The sequence below is a fragment of the Lampetra fluviatilis genome, chromosome 18 (genome assembly GCF_964198595.1).
Source record: "Lampetra fluviatilis chromosome 18, kcLamFluv1.1, whole genome shotgun sequence".
Lineage (NCBI taxonomy): Eukaryota > Metazoa > Chordata > Hyperoartia > Petromyzontiformes > Petromyzontidae > Lampetra > Lampetra fluviatilis.
This window is the reverse complement of record NC_136292.1, coordinates 2,598,131-2,620,554: the sequence shown is the minus strand read 5'-3', so window position 1 is coordinate 2,620,554 and position 22,424 is coordinate 2,598,131. Positions and strand designations below refer to the sequence as shown.

General features: G+C 47.4%; 1 protein-coding gene across 2 annotated transcripts in view; it reads right to left on the bottom strand.

Moving 5' to 3' along the window:
- Nucleotides 1-22,424, bottom strand: part of LOC144937089 (cysteine-rich motor neuron 1 protein-like) — a 79,589-nt gene that overhangs the window by 36,861 nt on the left and 20,304 nt on the right. For both annotated transcript variants that reach the window (XM_078864340.1, XM_078864341.1), the window contains exons 3-5: nt 5,428-5,670; nt 3,167-3,293; nt 1,247-1,365 (exon numbers count right to left, since the gene is read on the bottom strand). In XM_078864340.1, coding sequence (XP_078720466.1) covers nt 1,247-1,365; nt 3,167-3,293; nt 5,428-5,670 — 489 coding nt within the window. The remainder of the gene's footprint in view (nt 1-1,246; nt 1,366-3,166; nt 3,294-5,427; nt 5,671-22,424) is intronic.

The window sequence follows — 22,424 nt, the reverse complement described above, 5'->3', positions numbered from 1 at the left end:
TGGGAAGCCACTGGATTTATGCACTTTGAAATCTAAATTGAAAACTAATTTATTTAGAACTGCTTTTTCTATTTGGTTTGTTGGCCGTCCCCCGCATATCCAATTAGCACGGTTGGCTACGTAGGGTGCGAAAGAAGTTCAACCTACATACATACACCGCGTGCAACCAGCTGTTCGATGAACTGCGGCGTAACCATTCATACTGCTGGGTGAACAGAGTTGGGGCTGGTGGGGGTGGGGGGGTGGAATTGAATAAACTTGCCCCATTGTTTCAACCACTGGGGAGAACTGGCGAACATAAAAAAAAAAGAAACACCCCTTGTGAAACGCTTAATGCCAGACAATCTGCAATGATTACTGGACGTATGTGTGCTTCCACTGGCGATGCTGTCCAAATAGACCCTTTGCCACAGCTGACCACTCCAATTATAATCCCTCTCGCTTCCAAGAAACGTACAGCTCAGCGAAACTGCCAGTCAGAAAGGTGTTACGTTCAACCCCTTGTTTTTATCCCACAGAGGGAAAAGAGTAGGAGTGGCATTGCAGTCAAGGTGCACAGGAAATCAAACAATTCCGCGAAGGTGAAAAGGTTGGTTCGTGTGTGATGCGTGTTTCCAGTAGTGGTGCAAGGCAACGTAAGCAAATATTAGATGGAATACAGATCCTAATAAACATTTGAAAAAAACTCACAATTCACAAAACACTTGAGGTGCATTTTATTGTCTTCTGTCAATTAATAATTTGCGATATAAGTTGTGTATCCTGACGAGCTCTATTTTATTCGTATGGCTTGTGTAGAGCAACCATGAGAGACCAAGTTATACGTGATTTAGCCATGCAATTACTTTGACATTTGCTGGACTGCGAATACACCGCTGTCAAATTTATATTTTGGGGTGGAAGGTGCCACTGCCGTCCCGCGGTTCACGTTGTTACGTTGGAAAACCACACAACGGATGTAATCAAAACGGCGACTGCATGTCGATCATCAGCCTCCCAGTCAATCATCACACCTCCATTTAGCAAAGTTTCTGCTTAGGGCCTCCATTGGGTTACAGCACTGCCATTGCGTACTTCCCAGAAGATTCCATGTTTGTGCTGCGTACGTGGTGGCCAATAGCTCCCATGTATGTATGTTGAACTTATTTCGCACCATACATAGTCAACCCATGCGAGCATATCCCGTGTGAGTGTGTGTGTGTGTACTGCGTGCTGGCCATTGGCACCCATGCTGAACAGTACCCACCGTTCGTGCACTCGTACACGTCGCAGCAACTGCCGGGGTTGCCGTCGCCGGCCGTGATGAGACGAGGCTCACTCTCCGCCTCGCACCGAGGCAGCTCACAGACCCCCGGGCACTCGCACCTAGAGGCCGGGCCAGACACAGCGTAGCAGCAGCAGAAGCAGCGGCAGCAGCAGCAGCAGCAGCAGCACATCAGAGAGGCCTTTGAAGATGAGATTGTTGACTTGTTTTTTTTATTCCCTCAAAGTTGTTTTGCCAAAGAAGGCAACTTACGTCGTACACGCCAAGATTCTTTATTTGTGTAGGACTGGCAACGGGGGGAATATATTGCCGACAAGTTGCATTCTCTCAACGCGTTAGCCGCGTTCCAACTGCACGCGTCACCATGCCCTTAAATTATCCTTTTGTTGTCAACGGAATATTGTTTAATTCTGTGCCACCTACTGAGATCTAAGGAGAATCTCTCTGGCAAGAATATTCACCCACGTTCCGCAAGAAAGCATCCCTCCGTCCGTTGTGGGTTTTTTTCTGCTGAATTAAGTTGCTATTCGTACGTCTTTATGTATACTTACTTGTTTATTTCTTCTTCTTTCTCTATACACAGTGGAATCTGGATATATGCACACCCCCAGGGAGCAAGTCCCAAATGTGCTTATATACCAAAGTGTTCTCTTATCAGAACTTTACTTATTTACTTCCTCCCCCACCAGTGCATTGCAGAAAATAATTTGGTGACTCTGCTGCTGTACTGGCGTCGGTGCACAAGCACGAACAACAGCAGAAACTCAAACACGTCCGTCATAAACACAAATAACCATTGTCCGCTCTCTCTATCTCTCCAGCATCTCGATTCAAGTTATCTAAAGAAGGGCCATTGCCTGTATACACATACAGGAAATATAACACATTTTCTCACTTGTGTTTTTAAACGATCAATTACATCCCCAACGCAATTAACGTGAAACAAATCATTAAATAATACTCGCTGTAGAAACACCTTCGGAAATAAAGTGTCAACCTGTGGAGGTGACCGATTTCAGGGTGCCTTTACAAGGCACACTGGTTAGCGCACTGCGCTACGAATTTGGTAAATCCGAGTTCAATTCCCGGTCATAGCTAACAAAATCAGCGGCAAATCCTCGCAGCAATGTTTCGCTTCTGTTACCCAGGGAAGCCTCGCGGAGTCTCAAGATGCTTTTCTTTCAGGAGGGTCCTGCCACGTGTTTTGCGGCAGGGGGCGATGTTGTCGTCATGCCAACTGAGTCGGTTGCAGGCAATGTTTCAGCATTTGGGATGTTTGGCCGATGCCAGTTGCATTGTTTGTTTGGTTTTTTAGCTATCGGAGGAAACCGGAGAATCCGGAGGAAACCCATGCAAAACAGGGGGGGGGGAGAGAACACACAAACTCCACACGCAACGGCGCCCGAGGAAGGAATCTCACCTAGGCCCTTTTTAGCCGCGAGGCGCGCATGTTACCACTGCGCCACCCTGCCGCCGATACGGTGTAGCCCCTCCGCCAATCAAACTTGACCGGCGTGATGGAGTGTGATCGAGCAACGCCCATGGCTGATGCGGCATGGAGGCGGAGTCCACTGTCTGCAGTGGATTGACGAAATGGCTGTACGGGAAAGCACTTTTAAGAAGCGGCGGGGACAACTTGATGAAAACAGCACCGCAAGGCGCCTCTGCAGTGGGATGCACCGGCAGTGGGAAAGGCCAACTCTTGACGAAGGGCAGATAAGCCTGCGTTTTGGCCACTGTCCGAAACGTTCAGAGCAACTTTTACCATCTTTTCTCACCTCGGGCCGGCGTCTCCTACAGCAGAGGCGTCGTGCAGTTCTATTTTCATCAAATGGCCGTGCAGTTGTTATTCTCATTATTATTCCGTCGCATTGTGTACGACGCGTGGCCACCGACTGTCACCTGGATGGCTGCGGGCAGCACCCGTCTCCGCTCATCCCGCCACCGAAAACGGCGAAGCTGTCCGGCGGACAGGCCGTGTCCTGCTCGAGGGAGCACGTCTCCTGGCTGCAGTCGAGTCCCACAGCGGCTGGGACGGCAACAGAGCAAACAGCCAAGGGTCAAAGCCGCGTCCCGTGTGACTCCCGTTGATGTACCGCCTCGCTGCCAATGAGAACACGGTGGCATGGCGGCACGAGTGAAAGCGGAGTGGGTGGCCGTGGGACTAAAAAAATATATATACATTTATTTGCTTTATTTTTTAAAAACCACGATTAATCTTACCGCGTATGATGTCAACCGTACAAGCAAAACAGTGATCTGGCAAAAACATTAATAACCATTTTACAATTATTTCGCTTAATTCTGAAGAAGAAGAAAAACCTCTGTCGCCAAAAATGTCATTCATCTAAACTCTATAGGCAGGGACCCTACGAACCATGGGCCAAAAAACTTCATTTAATACAGCCCATGGCCACATGAGGCCTACCACTTTCAAGCAGACCGCAAATGGTATTTATCCATCACCGCCAGCATCTTAGCTGCCTTCATTTAGTACCAGAGGGGATTGATTGTTATCTGCAAACACTAAAGAAAGAGTCAAAGTGATTTTCTGCTCAAATGAGCATCGAGGCGGGGTGCATATCTTCCATTTACAGCCCTGAGCCACTGGTGGAAATTCATCATACCTATAATGGAGGGTGGGGGTCTATCCAAAGGCCAACCACTGTTGAGCGGTACCTAATTTATCGACCATACAGGGATAATGGGCTGATTCAACACCCAATCAGGATATGAACTCACAAACCTCCGATTATGAGCCATTTGCTCAAATGGCTGAGCCACCTAGAAAAAACCGTTTACAGTTTTTTCTCACTCTGTCAGTTCTGCCACTGCAAGAGACCCTTGCAGCAATAGAAGTCACTGAAAATGCGTGTGCTAATGTGCGGCCTGTCAAATGTATTTATAAGGCTCTATGCGGCCCATGGCAAAGAATTGCTCCCCATGGCAAAAAATGTCCCCCCACCACTGATCTAAGATGTTTACCAAATATCTTATTATATCATTTTAAACAGATGCGGGAGCTAAACATTCATCAATTCATGAATATACAAAGGACAAAATCTGGACCAAATAAAAAGCAGGTGCCTGTCACCATCTCCGGCAGCGCACTGGCTGGATCTGCACGTAGACACTTGTACTGGCTATTGAAGACGCCCACCTCGTGCAATTTACGATTCACATCAAGATGCATGTGAAAACCATGAAGAAAAAGAAAAACAACTCGTGACATCAAAAGCACATGAGCGATGCCATAAAATCACGTGAAGAATTTCCTTCGGCTCGTAAATGAAGGTGTCTTTGGGCACCCTCCCGAGGGGGCCTCCGTAAATTTCGCTGGGTTTGACGCATGACGCCACAAACCCAGGCCTCTCACCAGTCCCCCAGGAACTCTCGAGAATTCACAGAAACGTGAACCAGCTGTGCGCAGTTCAGTTCGAGCTCCCAAAGTCAGGTTTCATGATGGTTTTATTTGTTCTCTTTCTCCCCCCCCCCACCACCACCACTCCCCCGCTGCGTGGCTTTTATATCGAGCTTGGTCAGACTGCCGCAAGCCGAATTGTTGCTCATGGACAATGAATGGAAATTAGTGATTAGTTTCAATGGTTTTTTTACGACCGCCGGTGGCGAGATGCGAGCCAGATTTGAGTAGAAGAAAACATAAAACACTGACTTTCTCAATGTTTTTTTTGTAACTGACAGGGGGGGGGCAGTTATATGATGCAACATGAATGGAGAAATAAAACTAGATGGCCTCAATTAGCAGGATGTCTCATCTGCAATTAAATATACTCTATCGCAATATGAATTGTGACATTGTATTGTATGTCTGATATGTAAGTTGTGTATCTTATTTGTAGTGTCTGTTTGTTCAGGATTGTCTGTCTCATCTGTATCGTCTCGCTCATTTATAACGTGCGCCCAGCAAATTAACCCCATATAAACAATTTGCATAATGTGCTAAGCAATCCATTCTTATGCGCGCGCACACACATATTCATGCACGCGTCACATGCCAAAGAATCTATTTCAATTAAGCCTGAGATAGTGGGCAGTGTCGGAGGGGTGGGGGGGCGCCTTTATTTTGCATCTCCCCGTTTAAACGAAGAACACCGCTTCCATCCGCAGAGAATCCAGCGCGGAGCGACGCGCACGCCTCTCACCGGCAGTGCAGCCGTACTGGGGGCAGCAGTCCCCGGGCTGTCCCGTGGCGTGCGACAGCAGCACGCGGCGGTGTCCAGGCTGGCACACGGTGGGCACGCAGCGCTCCCGCTCACACTCGCAGCGCGAGGGACGTGGGCAGCACTCTCCCTCCGCCTGCTCGCCGCCCCGCAGCGCCGAGTCGGGCGGGCACAGCGGGGGCTTGGCCTCGGCGCAGCGAACGCCGCTGCAGCTGGGTGGCACGACTGCAAACGTAACGGCGAAAATCACGATCACGGTGCGCTCGCCGTTGCAACTGGGCGCTCGCCGTTCCAACTGGGCGGCACGAATTGCAAACGTAACGGCGAAAATCACGATCACGGTGCGCTCGGGGTACTGATTGCAATAGGGTTCTTACGGTCGCGATGTGCGTGTGCAAGTGTGCGTGTGCAAGGTCCGTGATTGTTTACAATATGCACGTAAATTGTGTATATATGGTAGATTTATTGTCGCATCTCTGGTGGCTTGTGAGAGATGGCGATGGTGGCTTTGGCGAGGCCTGCAGCCAGCAGTGGATATAATTATGATGCTCAGTGACGTAGCTATCCAGTGTGTCGCTTTTCATTCCTCAAGCCAAGGCCCATTTCAACCACACTGATGATGATTAATATGATATGTTACGTTTAGGCTAACGGAACTAGACTAAACAAACGGGACAGAGCATGTGTAACAAACAATAAATACGGAAACAAAATAATCGTATCAAAATCATGACCCCCATATTAAAACCAAGGAATCATACGAAGTGGGGTTGGATTCTTACATGCCTGGTGCATGCACTCGATTGTGAACACTGGGGCCTCATTGTGATCGTTAAGGAACACTGATGATGATGAAGGTAATGCACAATCATGAATGATTTTAAAGTTAAACAATGTATCCCTGGGCGACTCCGGTTCACAGCAATGAGCCGAGATTCTGAGTTCAAATTTAGATTTCGACCACCCGTGGTTAAGCGAGCTTCTCAAGTGGAGAAAGTCAGTCTCAGCCCGTTGTCCTAACTGTTACCAGAACGACAGCACCGCTTTCAATAACCCCACTCTTTATCTCAACGACTATCATCTTATGTACGATTTTATGATTGCTGTTCAGCGCCTTGGAATAAGGCGCGATATTTATCTACATAAGATAACAACACATGTTTACTTAAATTAGCTAAATGCAAACTCTTGACAATTAAAAATGTCAGTTGTACTGCCACAGAGTAAACATTTTCCGATGTAACAAGGCATGAAGACATCGCAGAAGAAATTCTACAAATGCTGATTCTTTCGGCCGTTCTATGCTATACCACGGGGGATTGAGCATGGATTGTTGGGCGTAAAGAATGGATCCTTCGTCTCCTGACATGACTCCAATAGCACAACTGTGATGAAACTGGGAATGCGTCATGAACAGTATTCACAGCGCTCATCTTGTTATGCGTCCGTGGCTAGGGGAGTGGGACGTGTCTGAGAGGACGTTCACTCGAGGAGATGGAGCAATACAGTGAGGCACCAGATGGATTATTGCGTACACAGGATTGTGAGAGGAGTCAACTTTTGGTGACCTTCATCTAGCAGTGGATTTACCACGGCTGATGACGACAATGAGTAATTGGAGAACTGTTTCCAAAGGAAAACTACCACTGACTTCTCGCCGATATTTGTCATTCGGCGGTGGCTCTTTGATTAACCAGCAGGCATCGATCCGGGCCAGGATTTGAACTCACGATCGCACACTTGAGTGTCTGCTGCTCCGACAATAGAGCTACTATCTGGCTCTAGAAAGAAAGAAAAAAACACGATCGATGATTGTGATGGATGACAATAAATAGCGAGTGTTATTCTTCATAATTGGTTCAGAAATTCCCAAATCCCATGGTGCCAAAAGAAAATTGTGAAAACTTCTCCAAGGCACGAGATGTAACATCTGTTACAATTAATGAACGGGGATATATGAGGCTTGGCAAGCCACGTGGGTACGGAGGGTAAGAAATAGAGGGAATCGTTTACAAAGTTCCTGTGGGGCAAGGTGATGACGGTCTCCCTTTCAGTATAAATACTGCGGCAGGGAAAGACGATAAAAAAATACTAAAACGAGTGAGATATAATACGAGCAAGAAATAGAAACGTTTTAGAATGTGCAGAAACGTTAATGAGACCGTAAGATATCGTGCAGCTCAGCAATCATGCTGCTGTTATTAATAATGGTGTGTACAAAGTAAGTTCACATTCAAGTACCACAGTATATGTGTATTTACTCTTTTCCTACATTAAACAAATACATTTTGCTGTTATGTTCAGCTTACACAATACAGCACACATATACAAACAATGCAATGCTTAATTGTCTGCTTATGGTACGAATAAACAAGACGGTTTTATATATTTAGCACAAGTGATTGCGGAGTACAATACATCTGAGGTCTGTTAGTGAAGGACGTGTAACTTGGTAATTGCCAAAATATTGGTTAAATAAATGTACAACTACCTTGGCAGTAATGCACAAGAGCCTATATATTTTTCTTTAAATCACACTCTTCATGAACACACCGCCTTATAAGAGAAGATAATTATTAAACTATATAGAACATGCCGGGTCTGACCGGGGGGGTGGGGGGGGAAGGCACAATGGTTAGCACAATGCACTATGAACCCAGCGGACCCGAATCGGATTTCTCACTCGGGCTAACATCACTGGCAGGCGATATCTGAACTGGTGCTGCTGTGAAACATTTGTTTTTGGAAGGCCCCTTGAAGGGTTTTTCAGAAAAGTTGCTTTGAAAATCACTTACGCGGCCATTCTCAGGCAGATAGGGCTACACTGCTCCGTGAGTTTTCCAAATAGATTCTGTATCTCGTTTAAAAACGTCGACGGGCGTGCCAGGAAAGAGACCAAAATAAGAATTTAAATAATTTCACGTTCACAACTCTTCATGTTTTAACAGTTCCCATCCGTGGATGGTATCACAACACAAAAGGTTGTGCAAAAAATATATATATTATCACTCCTCCATTGGCCCAGAAAACTGCCTGCCCTCCTAAAGCTAAACTTGTATGGCGCACGGAAGCGGGGCATTTCATTTTCTCTAAGGGGGTCTGTTTATAACCCCACCCCCCACCCCCACAGGTATGCATGCCCGCTTAATGGGAACAGCCAGGCTTCTGCACAAGCCATCACTGTAGAGCACAACTGATTAACAACGGGATACGCACACGGCATCTCCCAAGGAACCCACGTCATTGAAAGAAGCACATTGTGCTTTTTTTGTTGTTTTGATTAATGCTCAGCAGAATCTCGGTTGCTTGTAGTCGTTTTGGTTTTTTCTCCCCGCGACTGCACTGCCACTGGGAAGAGCATCGGGCTGCATGCACCGGAGATGCGGTATCGCGCCTGTCACCGAACGGCTGGGCAGTCACGCAGCAGCAAATTAAATGCTTACGGGCACGAAACTGCAAAAATAGGTAGCGCCTTGTCCTTTGGTCATATACTTTAACAGCTCCAGAAAATAGCAGTGTGCCAGACAGACCCTGAAATAGCCGTGCCAAAGGCAGCAGCCAAGATGACAGCTGCTACATGAGCAACGGTGCCGAAACATCGAGAGGATGGACCGACCTCGCGTTCACTGAATATCGTAAAAATCTCACAAATGGGGGAACATGCAAACACATTCCGGTTGAAACGTGTTCACATTGGACTGATGTGGTTCTTCAGGATTCCGATTGCTATCTGTTCGGTTTGACCATCGTGCCGTGCCGAAAATCTAATTTGCAGCCGTTTGCCCATCTACATGTCTGGTTCAAGAACTCCCCACACTGTGGTGGTGATGTGTTGTTCAGTAGGTGGTAAGATGGCATGCCCTACTGTGAGAAGAAGACTTGGGGAAGTGAAGGTAAACTATTTCACTAAACTTTTTTGTTTTACCAGGTAAGGCCCACTGAGCTATATAGCTCTTTTTCAGAAGCGATCTGGCCACAAATGATAGCTCAACGAAGTGGCTTATCGCGTGCAAATTTATAGCCACAAAATACTCTACACGCATGTTTCCAAATGTGGAGGGAAAAACCGGAGGGCCCGGAGAAAAATCCAAACGACCATGGGGAGAGAGACGTGCAAACTCCAAATTTGTAAGGTTTTAGGGTCGGGATCGAACCCAAGACCTGTTAACCAGGCGACGTAGTTAACGTCTCTCCAACGTGGCACCCCAGTGATGCAGTGGTCAACGCAATTCCGCGACGAGCCCAGCAACCTCAGTTCGACTCCTCGCTACAGCTCACGTAAGCGGTGAGCGATATCCGGTCCGGTTGTGGCCCCTCATCTTAACCAAACGGCACTGACCAGCATGGAGAAGTAGAGTCAAACAACCCCCGTGACCAACACGGCGTAGGGAAGCATTCCTCTCGCAGTGAACGTGCTGGAAATCATTTTAATTTAGATGAAAGATGTTTAAGCCACATGGTCTAAATCAGTGGTTCGGGGACCAGCAGATGGTCTGCGACGGTCCTCCAGGTGGTCAGCGGGCCTGTGATGCAAACGCAGGTTGATCTGGACAATGATGATCAACTTTTGATTTAAAGCTTTCGTGACTGCAGGGATTCATCTTCTTGGTTCTTTCGGTAAAGTCACGTAGAAGGGAAGTAATACAATAATAAAAATAAAATAAAACATAATAAAATAATTCGGCCACAACGCAAGCAGCCGTCCTCAAGGCGTCAGACGCCTTGAGGACGGCTGCTTGCGTTGTGGCCGAAACGTCGTGAGAATTATTTTATTATGTTTTATTTTTATTATTTTATTACTTCCCTTCTACGTGACTTTACCAAAAGAACCAAGAAAATGATGATCAACATTCATACCTTTGTTTCAGACATTAATTTATATTTGACTTACTTATTTTATTTTATTTCTACCTACGTGACTTTACCGAAAGAACCAAAGAGAATGGATTCCTGCAGTCACGAAAGCTTCAAATCAAGATTCTATTTTACTTATGATATTTTATTTAAGTTAGGTTCGGCAAACTACCCTGATTATACTACCCTAACCCTAAAATCGAAATGCCCCACGTAAAAAATGTAAACCTTATAGCTGCATAAAAATGTTTTTACGTTCCGGTAATATGAATCACTTTGTGTCACTGGTATTTAGAGAGGTAAATGAACGTGTTTTTTCACTCGGAGTAGGGTGCTGTGTGGTCCGTGGGCCAAAAGAGTTTGAGAAACACCGCTCGAAATGGATGCCTGAAAGCAAATCCTAATCAGTGATATTCAGCTTATTAACAATGACTGTGCTCTTAGTTATCACAGCTGCGGTTACTCTGAAGCCGTGATCATTACCTGTGCACTTACCACAGTAAGAGTGACTCTCATACTTTTGAGTGCAGCGTGGGGGGGCGGGGGGGGCGCTAGGGGGTGTTACGTTGCAAGACATTTTGGCGCTTCAACTCGATACGTACGTCCTGTAAAAGCATGCGAGCCCTTTTTGAAAAGAGAATCTCTCGTCGTGAGGCCATGAGATAAGGCGACCCGCCCCAGGTAGGTGGTCTGAAAAACGCACGCGTATCAATGGATCGCCTTCATGAAATCTCCCCACGAAGTGCCCCTCTGAGTGGAAACGCGTTTCGGGGTGCCAATGTGATCGCGCGCGTCCCACGGGGCCCAGACGAGACGGCGCGTCATTCTTCCATCTCTTGCCAAGTGACGTCACTGGCAGCGATCCATTTCGCTGGAGAGAGGGAAAAAAACCCGCCGCACACACACACACGCACGCGCACACGCACACACACGCACACGCGCACACACACGCACACGCGCACACACACACGCACACGCCCCTCCGTCTCTGTGCACAATTATATCGAGCGGAGATGCCGTGCCAGCTATGATGGGGGGTATCACTTGGGTTACTGTTGCAAAGGGAATCGTGTGCAGTGTGCATACGCGAAGCTCCAGGCCTCGTTTTCCATATCCTTGCAACTCACTCGCAGGAGCGGCTCATTCGGTAATGTGGTGGCACAGCGGTTAACGATGCTGCAGAATGAACCAGGAGGCCTGAGTTCAATTCCCGGCCAAGATTGCCAATCGTAGCTCTCTGTACGAACCTACACTGACGAGTGTGGTGAAGCATTGTCAAGTCTAGATTTGAAGCTTTCGTGACTGCAAGGATTCATAGTCTTAGCTTTTTTCGGTAAAGTCACGTAGGTAAAAGCATAGTCAAAACAACCCGCGTAACTAAATGGTGTGCGGAGACTTTCATCCAGCATTGTACTGACTGTGGGCTAGTATTATTGCATTATTTAGTTATTTATTTGCAGTAATGGCAAAACTTTGTGTGGCCGTGCATCAAACATGAATGTCACGTGTCACAAGCCGTGACTGTATCACCAATGTCTGAGCGATTGGCTCAGCTCATGTCTAGCGGCGGTTTCTGAGCCAGTGGTGCAGAGTCCGCATTGCTATGGAAGGGAACAATCTCTCTCTCTATCTCTTGAACTTCCCAGAAATGTACTTCGCAGAAAACAACGCGACTATAATCTTTTCCCACCCGAGAGAGAAGATTCTACCTCTGCCTGGGATATGAACTCAGGACCTATGAGCATGAGTCAGGCTCTGTGCCATAATGCTGTCCAGCTAGCTGTAAGTATAGTTCTGCACTTACCGAGACCACTGTGGTGGTCTATTTGTGTAACGTTCCCCTTTCATACCGCGAGTAGGTTGGCTGTCTTATTTTAAACTTTTTGTCAACATTTTGGCCGCTAGCACAAATTTTTCGAACTAATTTATTTTTGGCACGTGAACGTACGTTGCATTAGATTCCTCTGCGAACAAACTGTGTCTCGATGGGGCAGAATGTTGTTGAGAACGTTTTTTCTGCCAATGTAAAGCCAAGATTGCAACCTTATCAGACGCTGCAGATGAGCAGTACAGTAACCCTGGCAGTGTTTGTTGAGACGAGCTCTATCAGCTAGCGGCAGAAAGTGAAAAATGTCTGAAAATTCAGCATGGGAAAACATCAGAGAAAGTCAATAGGTCGTACCCTGTACCGGCACGTGAAAATAAATAATACAAATGCACTTAAACTTTTAAACCCACACGGGTGTAGGAGATAGGCCAATGAAAACCCAGGCCAGACATTTGTATTTTTTTAATAAACCATTAATAATTAACCGTGTCATATTATGACTAATTAACAAATGCACTTAAAATATGAATTACAAACTTGCTTCAAATGTAATGCTCATTATGGTGAAAAAAAATGCCCGAGCTTGTTTTACTCAATTGCACTAATGCTGCACTTCTGCGAACATAGGAGTTAACATGGGCTATAATTAAGCTGAAGAGCACATTGACAAGATTGTTGGGGGGGTCAATAATATTCATGAGCAGACGAGATCACTGGATTCACGCCCCCCCCTCGGAAACACAATAGCACTGACGCGACAATGCCGCCAGCCACTCTCAGGGGCGCTACGTTGGCCCAGGAATGACCCTGAGCGATTTGAGCAGCGGCAGCGTGGCCACGCGGAAGCCCCGTGGGCTCCTGGCCTCCCGCTGCCTCCACCGCCACTCCTCGTCCCCCCCTCCCTGGCCTCCCTGGCCCATTTAACGCAGGCTCGAGTCAGAGTTGGCATTTTAGGATGTTTTTTTTTAATTGCTCAATTTCATTTCGATTTAAAGCTTTCGTGACTGCAGGGATTCATCTTCTTGGTTCCTTCGGTGAAGTCACGTAGAAGGGAAATAATAAAATAAAAAAAAATAAAACAATAAAATAATTGTATTATGTTGTATTTTTATTAAAATAATAAAAATAAAATATAATAAAATAATTTTATTACGTTGTATTTTTATTATTTTACTAAATATTTTTATTATGTTTTATTTTTTTTATTTTATTATTTCCCTTCTACGTGACTTTACCGAAAGAACCAAGAAGATGCTCAATTTCATTTAAACAATAACACCGACCTGAGGTTAAACTAATCAAGGGGTGCCATTGACCATGCATCCCGATTACACGCTGACCCTGTGACCTCACGATAGGTTCCGAGTGCAGCCCAAGCGTGGGCCCTCCTTGTGAAGGTAATCTCACAAGCCCACTTCATGGCGGGATTCTGTCAGGGCAGACCTCGGAGGTCACGCGTCTACCGCGCAGCAGCTACGGCATCTCGCGGAGGGTAGAAAGCAATGATAGCGAGGTGCGGTAGCAGCAGTGGCTTTGGCCATGTTGACATTTTGGTCTTTGACCTTGCCCTATTGAGGCCGCTCGATACCAGTTTAGTCCAGCAAAGCTGCCGTGGCAACGCAGACTCAGCCCACTTGCACCGGCTCGCTTCCCAGCGGTCATGGAAACGCGCCCGAAATTTCACAATACAGTCACATCTGTAATTCAGTAGCTAGTATCTACGCTTATCTCGTGCTGCAGTATAAATACGGACAACAGCTCCATGACAATTGAGCCAAGCTGCCTCTAATCGCAGGGCACAGTTTTGTACACATTGTGCCCCTGCTGTGGGCTACACAAACCTTGCAGGCAATGCCAGACGTCCCCCACATTGATCAGGGAGGGCTCATCCACTTGCAGCCGTAGCAGTAGGCAATGGTGGCTATACCGTACTGATGATTCCTACCGAAGATGACACCGGTATGCAACTGTTTCATTGTGCTGCTGCTCTCTAAAAATAATAAGGCCAAAGTGTTTTGACCCTCCTGAGTTGGTGTTCAAAAGCAAGGCTGTGTGCTTTGTACACACAGAAAGGTGCGGCGTCACGTGACGTGCAAGGCATGAAGGGAATACCGCGAGGTCACGATTTTGCCGTTCGGCATCTAAAAAAAAAGATCACCGCCTTGCTTTATATTACTCTTAAATCCTGATGATGCAACCTGTGCAGTATTGTGAAGTACGATACAGTAGCGATGCTCAGGGACGAGGCAAGGGCATCCCTGGGCAGGTTAAGGATGGCATGGCTAGCTAGGTTAGACAGCTCTCTAAATCGGTATTTAAACCCACGTTTGATTCCATTACCAAAAGGCGGGCCTTTGGAGGCAGGAGGGAGTGGGTTGGAGGGGGGGAGGCAGTGGTCAAAGGGCTGCAGGAGGCCAGAGATGAACACTGAACTTAGTCAACCTGAGAGTTGAAACCGTACACCGTTGGGCTAAAAACACTGCAGGTTTTGTGCCCCACGGTGCGGGGCGCTCTAACTCCCAGACTAAGTTTACACGGGGCCCCTCGCACACTGGCCCCTTTTCAAGGCGCCCCGTGCGTGTACCTCTCTCTCGACGTGGACCACGTGCGCAACATCGACACCGGCGGGCGACGGTCTGCAACTCAATGCGCGCGCGTGCTTACGCGACGCACTCGATGGTGTTTTGCAACCTTCTCGGAAAGGTTATTTTGTGCGCGGTCTTGTCCAAAGCTTTTAACAGTTTTGCAAGGTAATTGGTAAAGATTTGTTTTTTTTAAGTATACACAGGACCAGCAGATATTATATACGCACCTGCGAGATGGTTAGAATCGTTTCGGAACTGTGCATTAGCTTCACGCACCGAGTCACGCTAACAGCACGAATGGTATATTTATGGTACATGCCTGCGTGGGTCATGAGGGTTATTTGACCATACGTCTCACCACCACGCCGGTCAAAGAATGTGGTGCAGGTTGGGATGTAGTTTCGCTGCATTGCCCCCACAGTAACCCCGCCAAGTCCTGTGATGACCCATGTGGGTGCGGTGATCACCCATCAAAGCACTATCCAGGCTCAAAACCTGATGAGGTTTTATCCCGGATAATCCGGGCAGCTAATTTATTACAGCATTTTAAGAGAAAGCTATATATATGTATTTCAACTCTTAACACCAGCACAATAATTCTAGAACAATTAAATTATTAAAACGTGAAGACGGAGCTTGTCGAAAGTTTACAATTTGCAGTGTTGGCATTTGATCGGAGCACGTCAGCGATGTCACAAGATTACTTGTCAATCGTTTAAGAGTTACATATTATAAAGATAGAAATAATTCAAAGAAATGGATCCACAATCAGTTCACCGATTTGTATCCTCGCTCACTCATTCCGTCTCATGCACAAATGCATATCTGTCAAGCACCTGCCCACCCAATCACTCACCCTGTTTACCACCCTCCGATGAGTAAACACAGATAATGTTGGACTAACAGCGTTATCGGAGTTGGGCCTAGGGTGCAGGCCCATTCGCCAAGGTCGAACATCCAACTCACACCCTGCGTGACCCCTACTCCCAGCAGGGGACATGTGCAAACAGATGCTGATGTGCGGTGTGAGAGTAAAGCACTTGCCCCAACAGTCTGTAAAAGGCTATTTGTAGGAATCTTTGTCTTGGTTTAGGGGGAGGGGGGTATGGGTAAACTGAACAAAAACTCCTGCCTTTAGCCAGCAGTCCCGTATACACAAGTAATGTCTCCATTAATAAAAAATATTATGTGTCTTTGTCAATACAAAGCTGAATGAGGGCCTCCCCACGCAGTACGGAATCATGGGGATTATCTGACCATACTTTGCAATGCTGGTCAGTGCAGGTTGGATAAGCACAGCCATTATAGCATATAACTAGAGTACTGTGTGACAATTGATTTTTCTGCCCTGCCCACATTGTAGCCCTGCGGCCTGTAACACCCTGTAACAGGCATGGCGGTCACCCATCAAGGCACAATCCGGGCTCAGTCGATTCTCAGCTTCCGGGATCCGATGAGACAAATTTTCCAGAGATTTGGTCATCAGCCACTGAATGTAATGAATAATCCAAGCCAGCTCTCGCCACTGCCTCACCCAGTTTGTGGACTCTATTAACCATGCTCGTGACACTACTTGTACCAGGGAAGGGTGAGTCCGGCCTCATGGTTTGGACATAGTCCATCTTTCCATGTAAAAAAACAACAACTCCCAAATCCATCCGTGCTTAAGTTGGAAAACACGTGTTAGGGTCAGCAGTCGATCGGCTGCCATGGGAAGACGCACCGTGCATTGGCCCACATGCCGGAGCTGTTGCCCACCACACACGACCTGCCTATCAATGAACTGCGGTCTATCAATTTGTACTGCTGGTTGAACAGAGCTTGGGGTGAGGTGGTGGATTAAAAAGAATTGTGCCAGAATATCGCATCGTAGCAGCCACCTCTGGATTGTAAGTCTTGGGCGATAACGATAACATCACGGGCAGGATCCAAATCCAGAGAGAGAGAAAGAAAAAAACTACTGCAGTGCAAGAAGCCATGGTCATGTTGTGAGTAGTCAGGAAAGGCTTATGCAACAGCAGCACTCTCTCAGATGTATGTGAAAGACGTCACGCTCATCTCGCGAGCACGACGGGCGAGCTCGTGCTCCGGGAAGGGAGGAGGCCAATGCCTTCCCGTGCCGACAGGTGCATTTCCATTGCTGGTGGTGGCAGCCGTGGTGGTGGTGGCGGCGACTATTTTAAGGGGTGTTTTGTAAGAGTGCAGGTGCAAGTTCCATGCATCCCCAAGGGGTGAGAGGGCTGTGCGCTGGGGGGGGGTAAGAAAGCAGCACTTACTGTGCATGGGGTTTGCCAGCCCCCCTCCGACCGAGTGACATAACGGCACTGATTGGTGGGCTTCGTACGCCTGTGGCCATTATAGCTGCAATGTTCCGTTGGGCGCGCGCTTGATCAAGGAAAGTGCAGTCCAAATAACGGACGGCTATCGTAGATGTGCACTTGTGCATTGTAACGATGCCATTGATTTACACATCAACGTTGATTATTGTGCTCACGATGAACGCGTGGAATAATCGTCTGCATCGGCAGAATCGTGTTGTTGTTGTTGTTGTTTACTGCTTGTGAAAAACGTTGCGCGCACACACGTGCCATTGAGGATGATGTAGCGGACACAATTGCTACACACACAACAGGGTGGGATGGGGGTGGAATAAACACACAAACGAGGCGGTCAGAGCAAGACAAACGAGAATGGATGCTAGAAAATGTGAATTAGTAGTGGCGGTGAATTGTTACACGCTTAGTGCCTCGACTGTCCACCTAAATTGTCTGACCGAAGCTGTCTAACGACAACTCTGAAGCTTCGTTCATTTGAAAACAGACTTTAAAGTCACGGTTAAAGGGTGGTTATAGTGTGCTCGATTCCGCGTGTATGTGCAAGCACATTGACTTATTTCCATGAATAACCCATACGGTTTACAACAATACTTATGCTTAAAATGACATCACATATGCATTATCATGATTATTATTATTTTAAAGACTGGAATGCGGTCTGTGAGGTTGCCCGATTTGTGTCAAGTGCCTTCAATCAAACCGAACGGACGTACGGTTGATCACAGCACAAGCACAGGCACCCGTGCATAACAAAAACAACAACGTACAATTGTAATTGTACGGGCATTTTTAGGCGTAAGTCTGCAAGTGCCTGGCATCTGTTGGCTGTCGCTACCATTGATTTCTTTGGCACAATGTTACTCCTGGGCAGTTACCCTTCGGGGGCGGGGGGGGCACCTGTGTATAGTGGCAATACTCTTGCCTTAGATGGGAGCCAGTTCAAGCAGATGGTATTTTGTTTTTATCGTTAAAAAGCACAACCACATATGTGGGTTTCTTTGCATATTAAAAAAAAAAGATTCCGCGATTGAATTACAAGCCAAATGCAATATTAATATACCTGCGTACCCAGAAGGCTGTACATTGAAGTGATAAATGATGGTTGGGCAATGCACATTTGGACGGAGTTCTAAGGGAAAAACAGGCAAGGGCAGGTTGCTTAGGAAAAACGTAATTTGGAAATAGAATAGTGAAAGTATGATTTTGTGTTGATTACAGTTTTAATAATTATTTACCCCTCCCCCCCGTACTCTCCACAATGTCCCCTCCCTGGCGAGTTGATGAAATGCCTTGGAGTCACCGCTGCCATTCGATTCCAAAAATCTATTCCATTTGTAAAACAACGGCGGTGAATGTAGCAGCAGCCTCTCGTGGCTGCAGGGGTCATGTGGACCCATCACCTACAACACACATGTAAAAACTACATTTCGATTCTTCTGCTCTCCATATGGTTACATGTGTCCCTAGCATGAGAATCAATTGAATCGATGCATAATTACGCATCCGGTGTGTACAGCGTCTTTTTTCTGTTACCGCTGCAAATATCAAACAAATGCTCTTGTTTCTCTGTTCAAATGGCTGAAAACGTTTAGGGCGTCCATTTTACCTGCACTGGACTACACTTACTGTAGTAGTTTTTTTTTCTCCGTTGTATTCCAATTGTGCTGTCAGAAGCATGTCATTCCAATCCAAAGTCTCTCAGACATCAGCGCGCCCCATTATACGCGTGTATGTTGAACTTGTTTCACACCGTACGTAGCCAACCGTGTTAGAGCACGGCCCACGCACTATCCCACAAACCACCACATCGTCACGCGAAGTTGTTGTTCGATTCAATTCTTAGTGCCGTAATTCAACCAAATCAAGTGCAAAAAAAACCCACAGTCCATCGCCTCCATCCGCTTGAGAACGCAGTTTTGTTACTCACGGAGCGGCTGCTCGGATTGAACCCCCCCCCCTTCCCCCGAAATAAAATTGTGGCGGTGGCAGTCGCTCGGTGGAAAACAAAAACATTTTCACGGCGGCGACGACGACGACGACGACCGTCGTCGACGAATTTCGCGGCCGCTTGCCACGGCCGGTCACCACACCGGTGGCCCGGCCGCGTGTTTAGCCTCTGGCTCGCGCCGGCGCATTCTTGGCCCGCGGGGGGCCGATTCAACATCGGCAAGTGAGCGCACGCGGCCGGCGTGCATCTGTTAGAACTTGCCACTCAGCCGGCAGGCCAGAGGGAACCGGCCCTCCCTCAGACCACAAGCGAAACCCCGCGCGGCGAAAAAGGCAGCTGCACGCATCACAACACCGCGGCCGCGGCTCGGGGGTTGGTTGCCACCTGTCCTGGTTATCTCCATGATTGTCCTCTTGTTGTTTTGAGGTAGCTTTCCCCAGAGGGATAGAAAATAGATAAACTTGCGAGGGCTTCCCAGAACATTCAACATCAAAAGTCCGTGTTTTGTCGTCGTTTTCCCCTGTTCGCCGGTACTGTTGTGCAAGATATCCTTTAACCCATGATTTGCCCTGGTTTTTGTTTATTGTCACCACGGAGGTAGCGACCATAACCACAGCTCAGCGCCAGCAGTCACCTGGGGCTAACGCCTCAAGCGGGATGAGTTGTTACACAATGCCCATGTCCAGGTGTCAATGTCAAACTGCGGTGCATTGACGAGTCGTCTGGTTTTGGTGCCCTAATTGGAGTGTGATGTGCCGTCTACGTTGCTCACAAAGCAATGTAAATGCAATCCCCTTCGAGCTTATCGAGCAATGCATTGGGCCTGCGGAAATGTTTCCCGTACGTGCTATTGTGCGAAACACCACCAATGTATTAGATCTAAAATGAGCCTTGGAAACTACTGGTTGTGTTAATTGCACTTAACATTCTCCAATGCTGAAGTTTAGCGCGCGTTTCATCATATTGCTGCTGCGTTAATTCTGATTCAAAATTGCCCAGTTGCGTTCGGCTCGTAAATACTATTAAGTGTGTGAACCGCACGCAGCTACTGACCACTCGCATAACAATGATAATAGACATAAGTTGCACTGCTACGTGCCGTAGAGGACATCTGCGCCGAGTTAACGCGCTGCGCAGCACCAAACTACTCGCTGGCCCAATCTGCGGTGACCTTCACAAGACGAGGCATTGAATTAACGTTATTTATGTTTCTACTACCACACACCGAAACGTAATTGTTTAAAACAATAAACCGACGGAACACTGTTTATGAGGCGAAAGTCTGCGGAAACAAAAACACTCCCCTATCACAAACTGCATGAATGACTGCCTGCACTCCCTTTAGTTGCAGTAACTCACACCATACTTAACCCGCATTCGACAAACGTTTGTGAAGATATCGGATAGATAGCGAAGTCTAATATGAATAACAATAATTTCAACTTGTAGCATGTGCAGAATTCGCTCACCCTCGAAGAGAGAGAGAGAGAACGACTCAGAGATGAGATGTTCACTACCTCGCCTGGGTTCGATCGCGAACTTGATGCCTGTATATTTGGAGTTTGCACGTTCTTTCCGTGGTCGCGTGGATTTTTCTCTGGGTCCTCCGGTTTTTCCCTCCACATTTAGAAACGACAACAACACGCGTTTAGAGTATTTGGCTGCTATAAATTTCCAACCGAGAAGCCACTTCATTGGGCTATCATTTGTGGCCAGATCGCTTCTGAAAAAACCTCAATATAGCTCAATGGGCCTTACCTGTTAAAATAAAAAATAGTTTTAGTTTAAATAGTAAATAGTTTAAAACCACAGAGAAGCAACAGGGGAGTCACGTGATCAGTCTGTGCCAACAATAATCTAAGCTCTGCGGGCGTCTATGTGTAAGATGTTTTCAGCCATTTGTGGAGCGTTTATACATCTGGGAGAAACCCCAAGCACCTGGAGAAACCCCACACAAGCGAGGGGGAAACCCTCTATTCCGTACAGATGGAACAGTCCGCAATTGCTGTACTGCCTTCTGGAAAGCCCGGGCACAGCACCTCCATGCCAACAGAAAGGGACTTTCACAACATTTGTGTAATCCACCAACCCTCGCCTCGATAGTGCTCGAACGTAGACCTCGTGCATAGCCACCACCGTCCGGCAATATCGCCACTGGTCTGGATCGACCAACACCTTTGTTCTAATCGGATGAGATCCCGTTTTTACAAATACCTAACAATACGGAACTTATCTTTGCCACAGTGATGTTGGGGGACAAGTATTATTTGTGATAAAAAGAAGAAAAGGTGTCACGGATGGTGTCACGGATAGTACTCTATTTGCTTTTTGCAGACCCTACAGCTTCCGCAGATAATAGAGGTCACGGGTAATAGCGTCACGGATAAGAAGAGCTCTCCTGTAGGTCTGTTTAGCAAGAGAATCTTGACAGAAGAGAATATGAAGGGGACACCAACTCTACTGCAAAGTGTGGGTGGGAATGATGAATCGATTAATATAAACACTTAGGCTCACAATACAAGCGTGGAATCACATGTTCAAGCATCAATACTTTTCAACTCCTATATGTTGTAGATGGTGGTGATAGGTTATGGAAGCCTTCATCCAGCAGTGGATATATCACTGATATTGATGATGATATTTTGTTATATATAATGGGTTTACGTGACCCTTTTCAGCTACTAAAGATGCTACCAGTCACCACAATTTAAAATAATCGATGCTTGAATCAAGTCACAATCCTGAATGCTGTAGTGATAATTCACCAATTCTCTGGGGGAGTGGGTGGGGAGGAGGAGGTGTGGGGGTGGTGGCATTGGTGAATCTTTCCACACCTTCTGCGCAAGTATTTCTGTCACACACCAGTGGCAGACAAGTTTTATGTTTCCCTTATCGCATAGTCACTCGATGGCCAACGCTTCCGAATGACATCACACGGTGTTTTTCGACGTCCACTTTCCAGCAATCTGAGCCCTTGCAGGGCACGGCAGGAGAAGACCACGTGGCCCTCAGTCACGGGCGGGCCGGGCCGCCCCACCGAGGCTGTGGTGCCACAGCGACGGGGCCGCTCGGCCGAGCCAGGGAGCCGCCCGGCTTCCACCGCCGCACTGCCCCCCATCACCCCCCCCACATAAACACGCACCCGCACCCACGTAGGGCCTCGTGGTCGGGTCACCTACCCTGAGTTTTCACCCGAGGGCCCCCTAGGGGGGTTACCCCACGGTTTCTCAGGGCCAGGGAATTGGACAGGACCCTTCCCAGGCCAAGTAACACTGCGGCGCCGTGGGCGGATTTGAGATCGCACGACCACGGCGAGCTCAGAGAGCCCCGCAGTTAGAAACGCATACAAACACAAACACGGGTCAGCAAGGCAGATAGCTGGGATCAGGAACCGGGACGACTGATTGGTCGAAAGTTCAAAGGCCGGC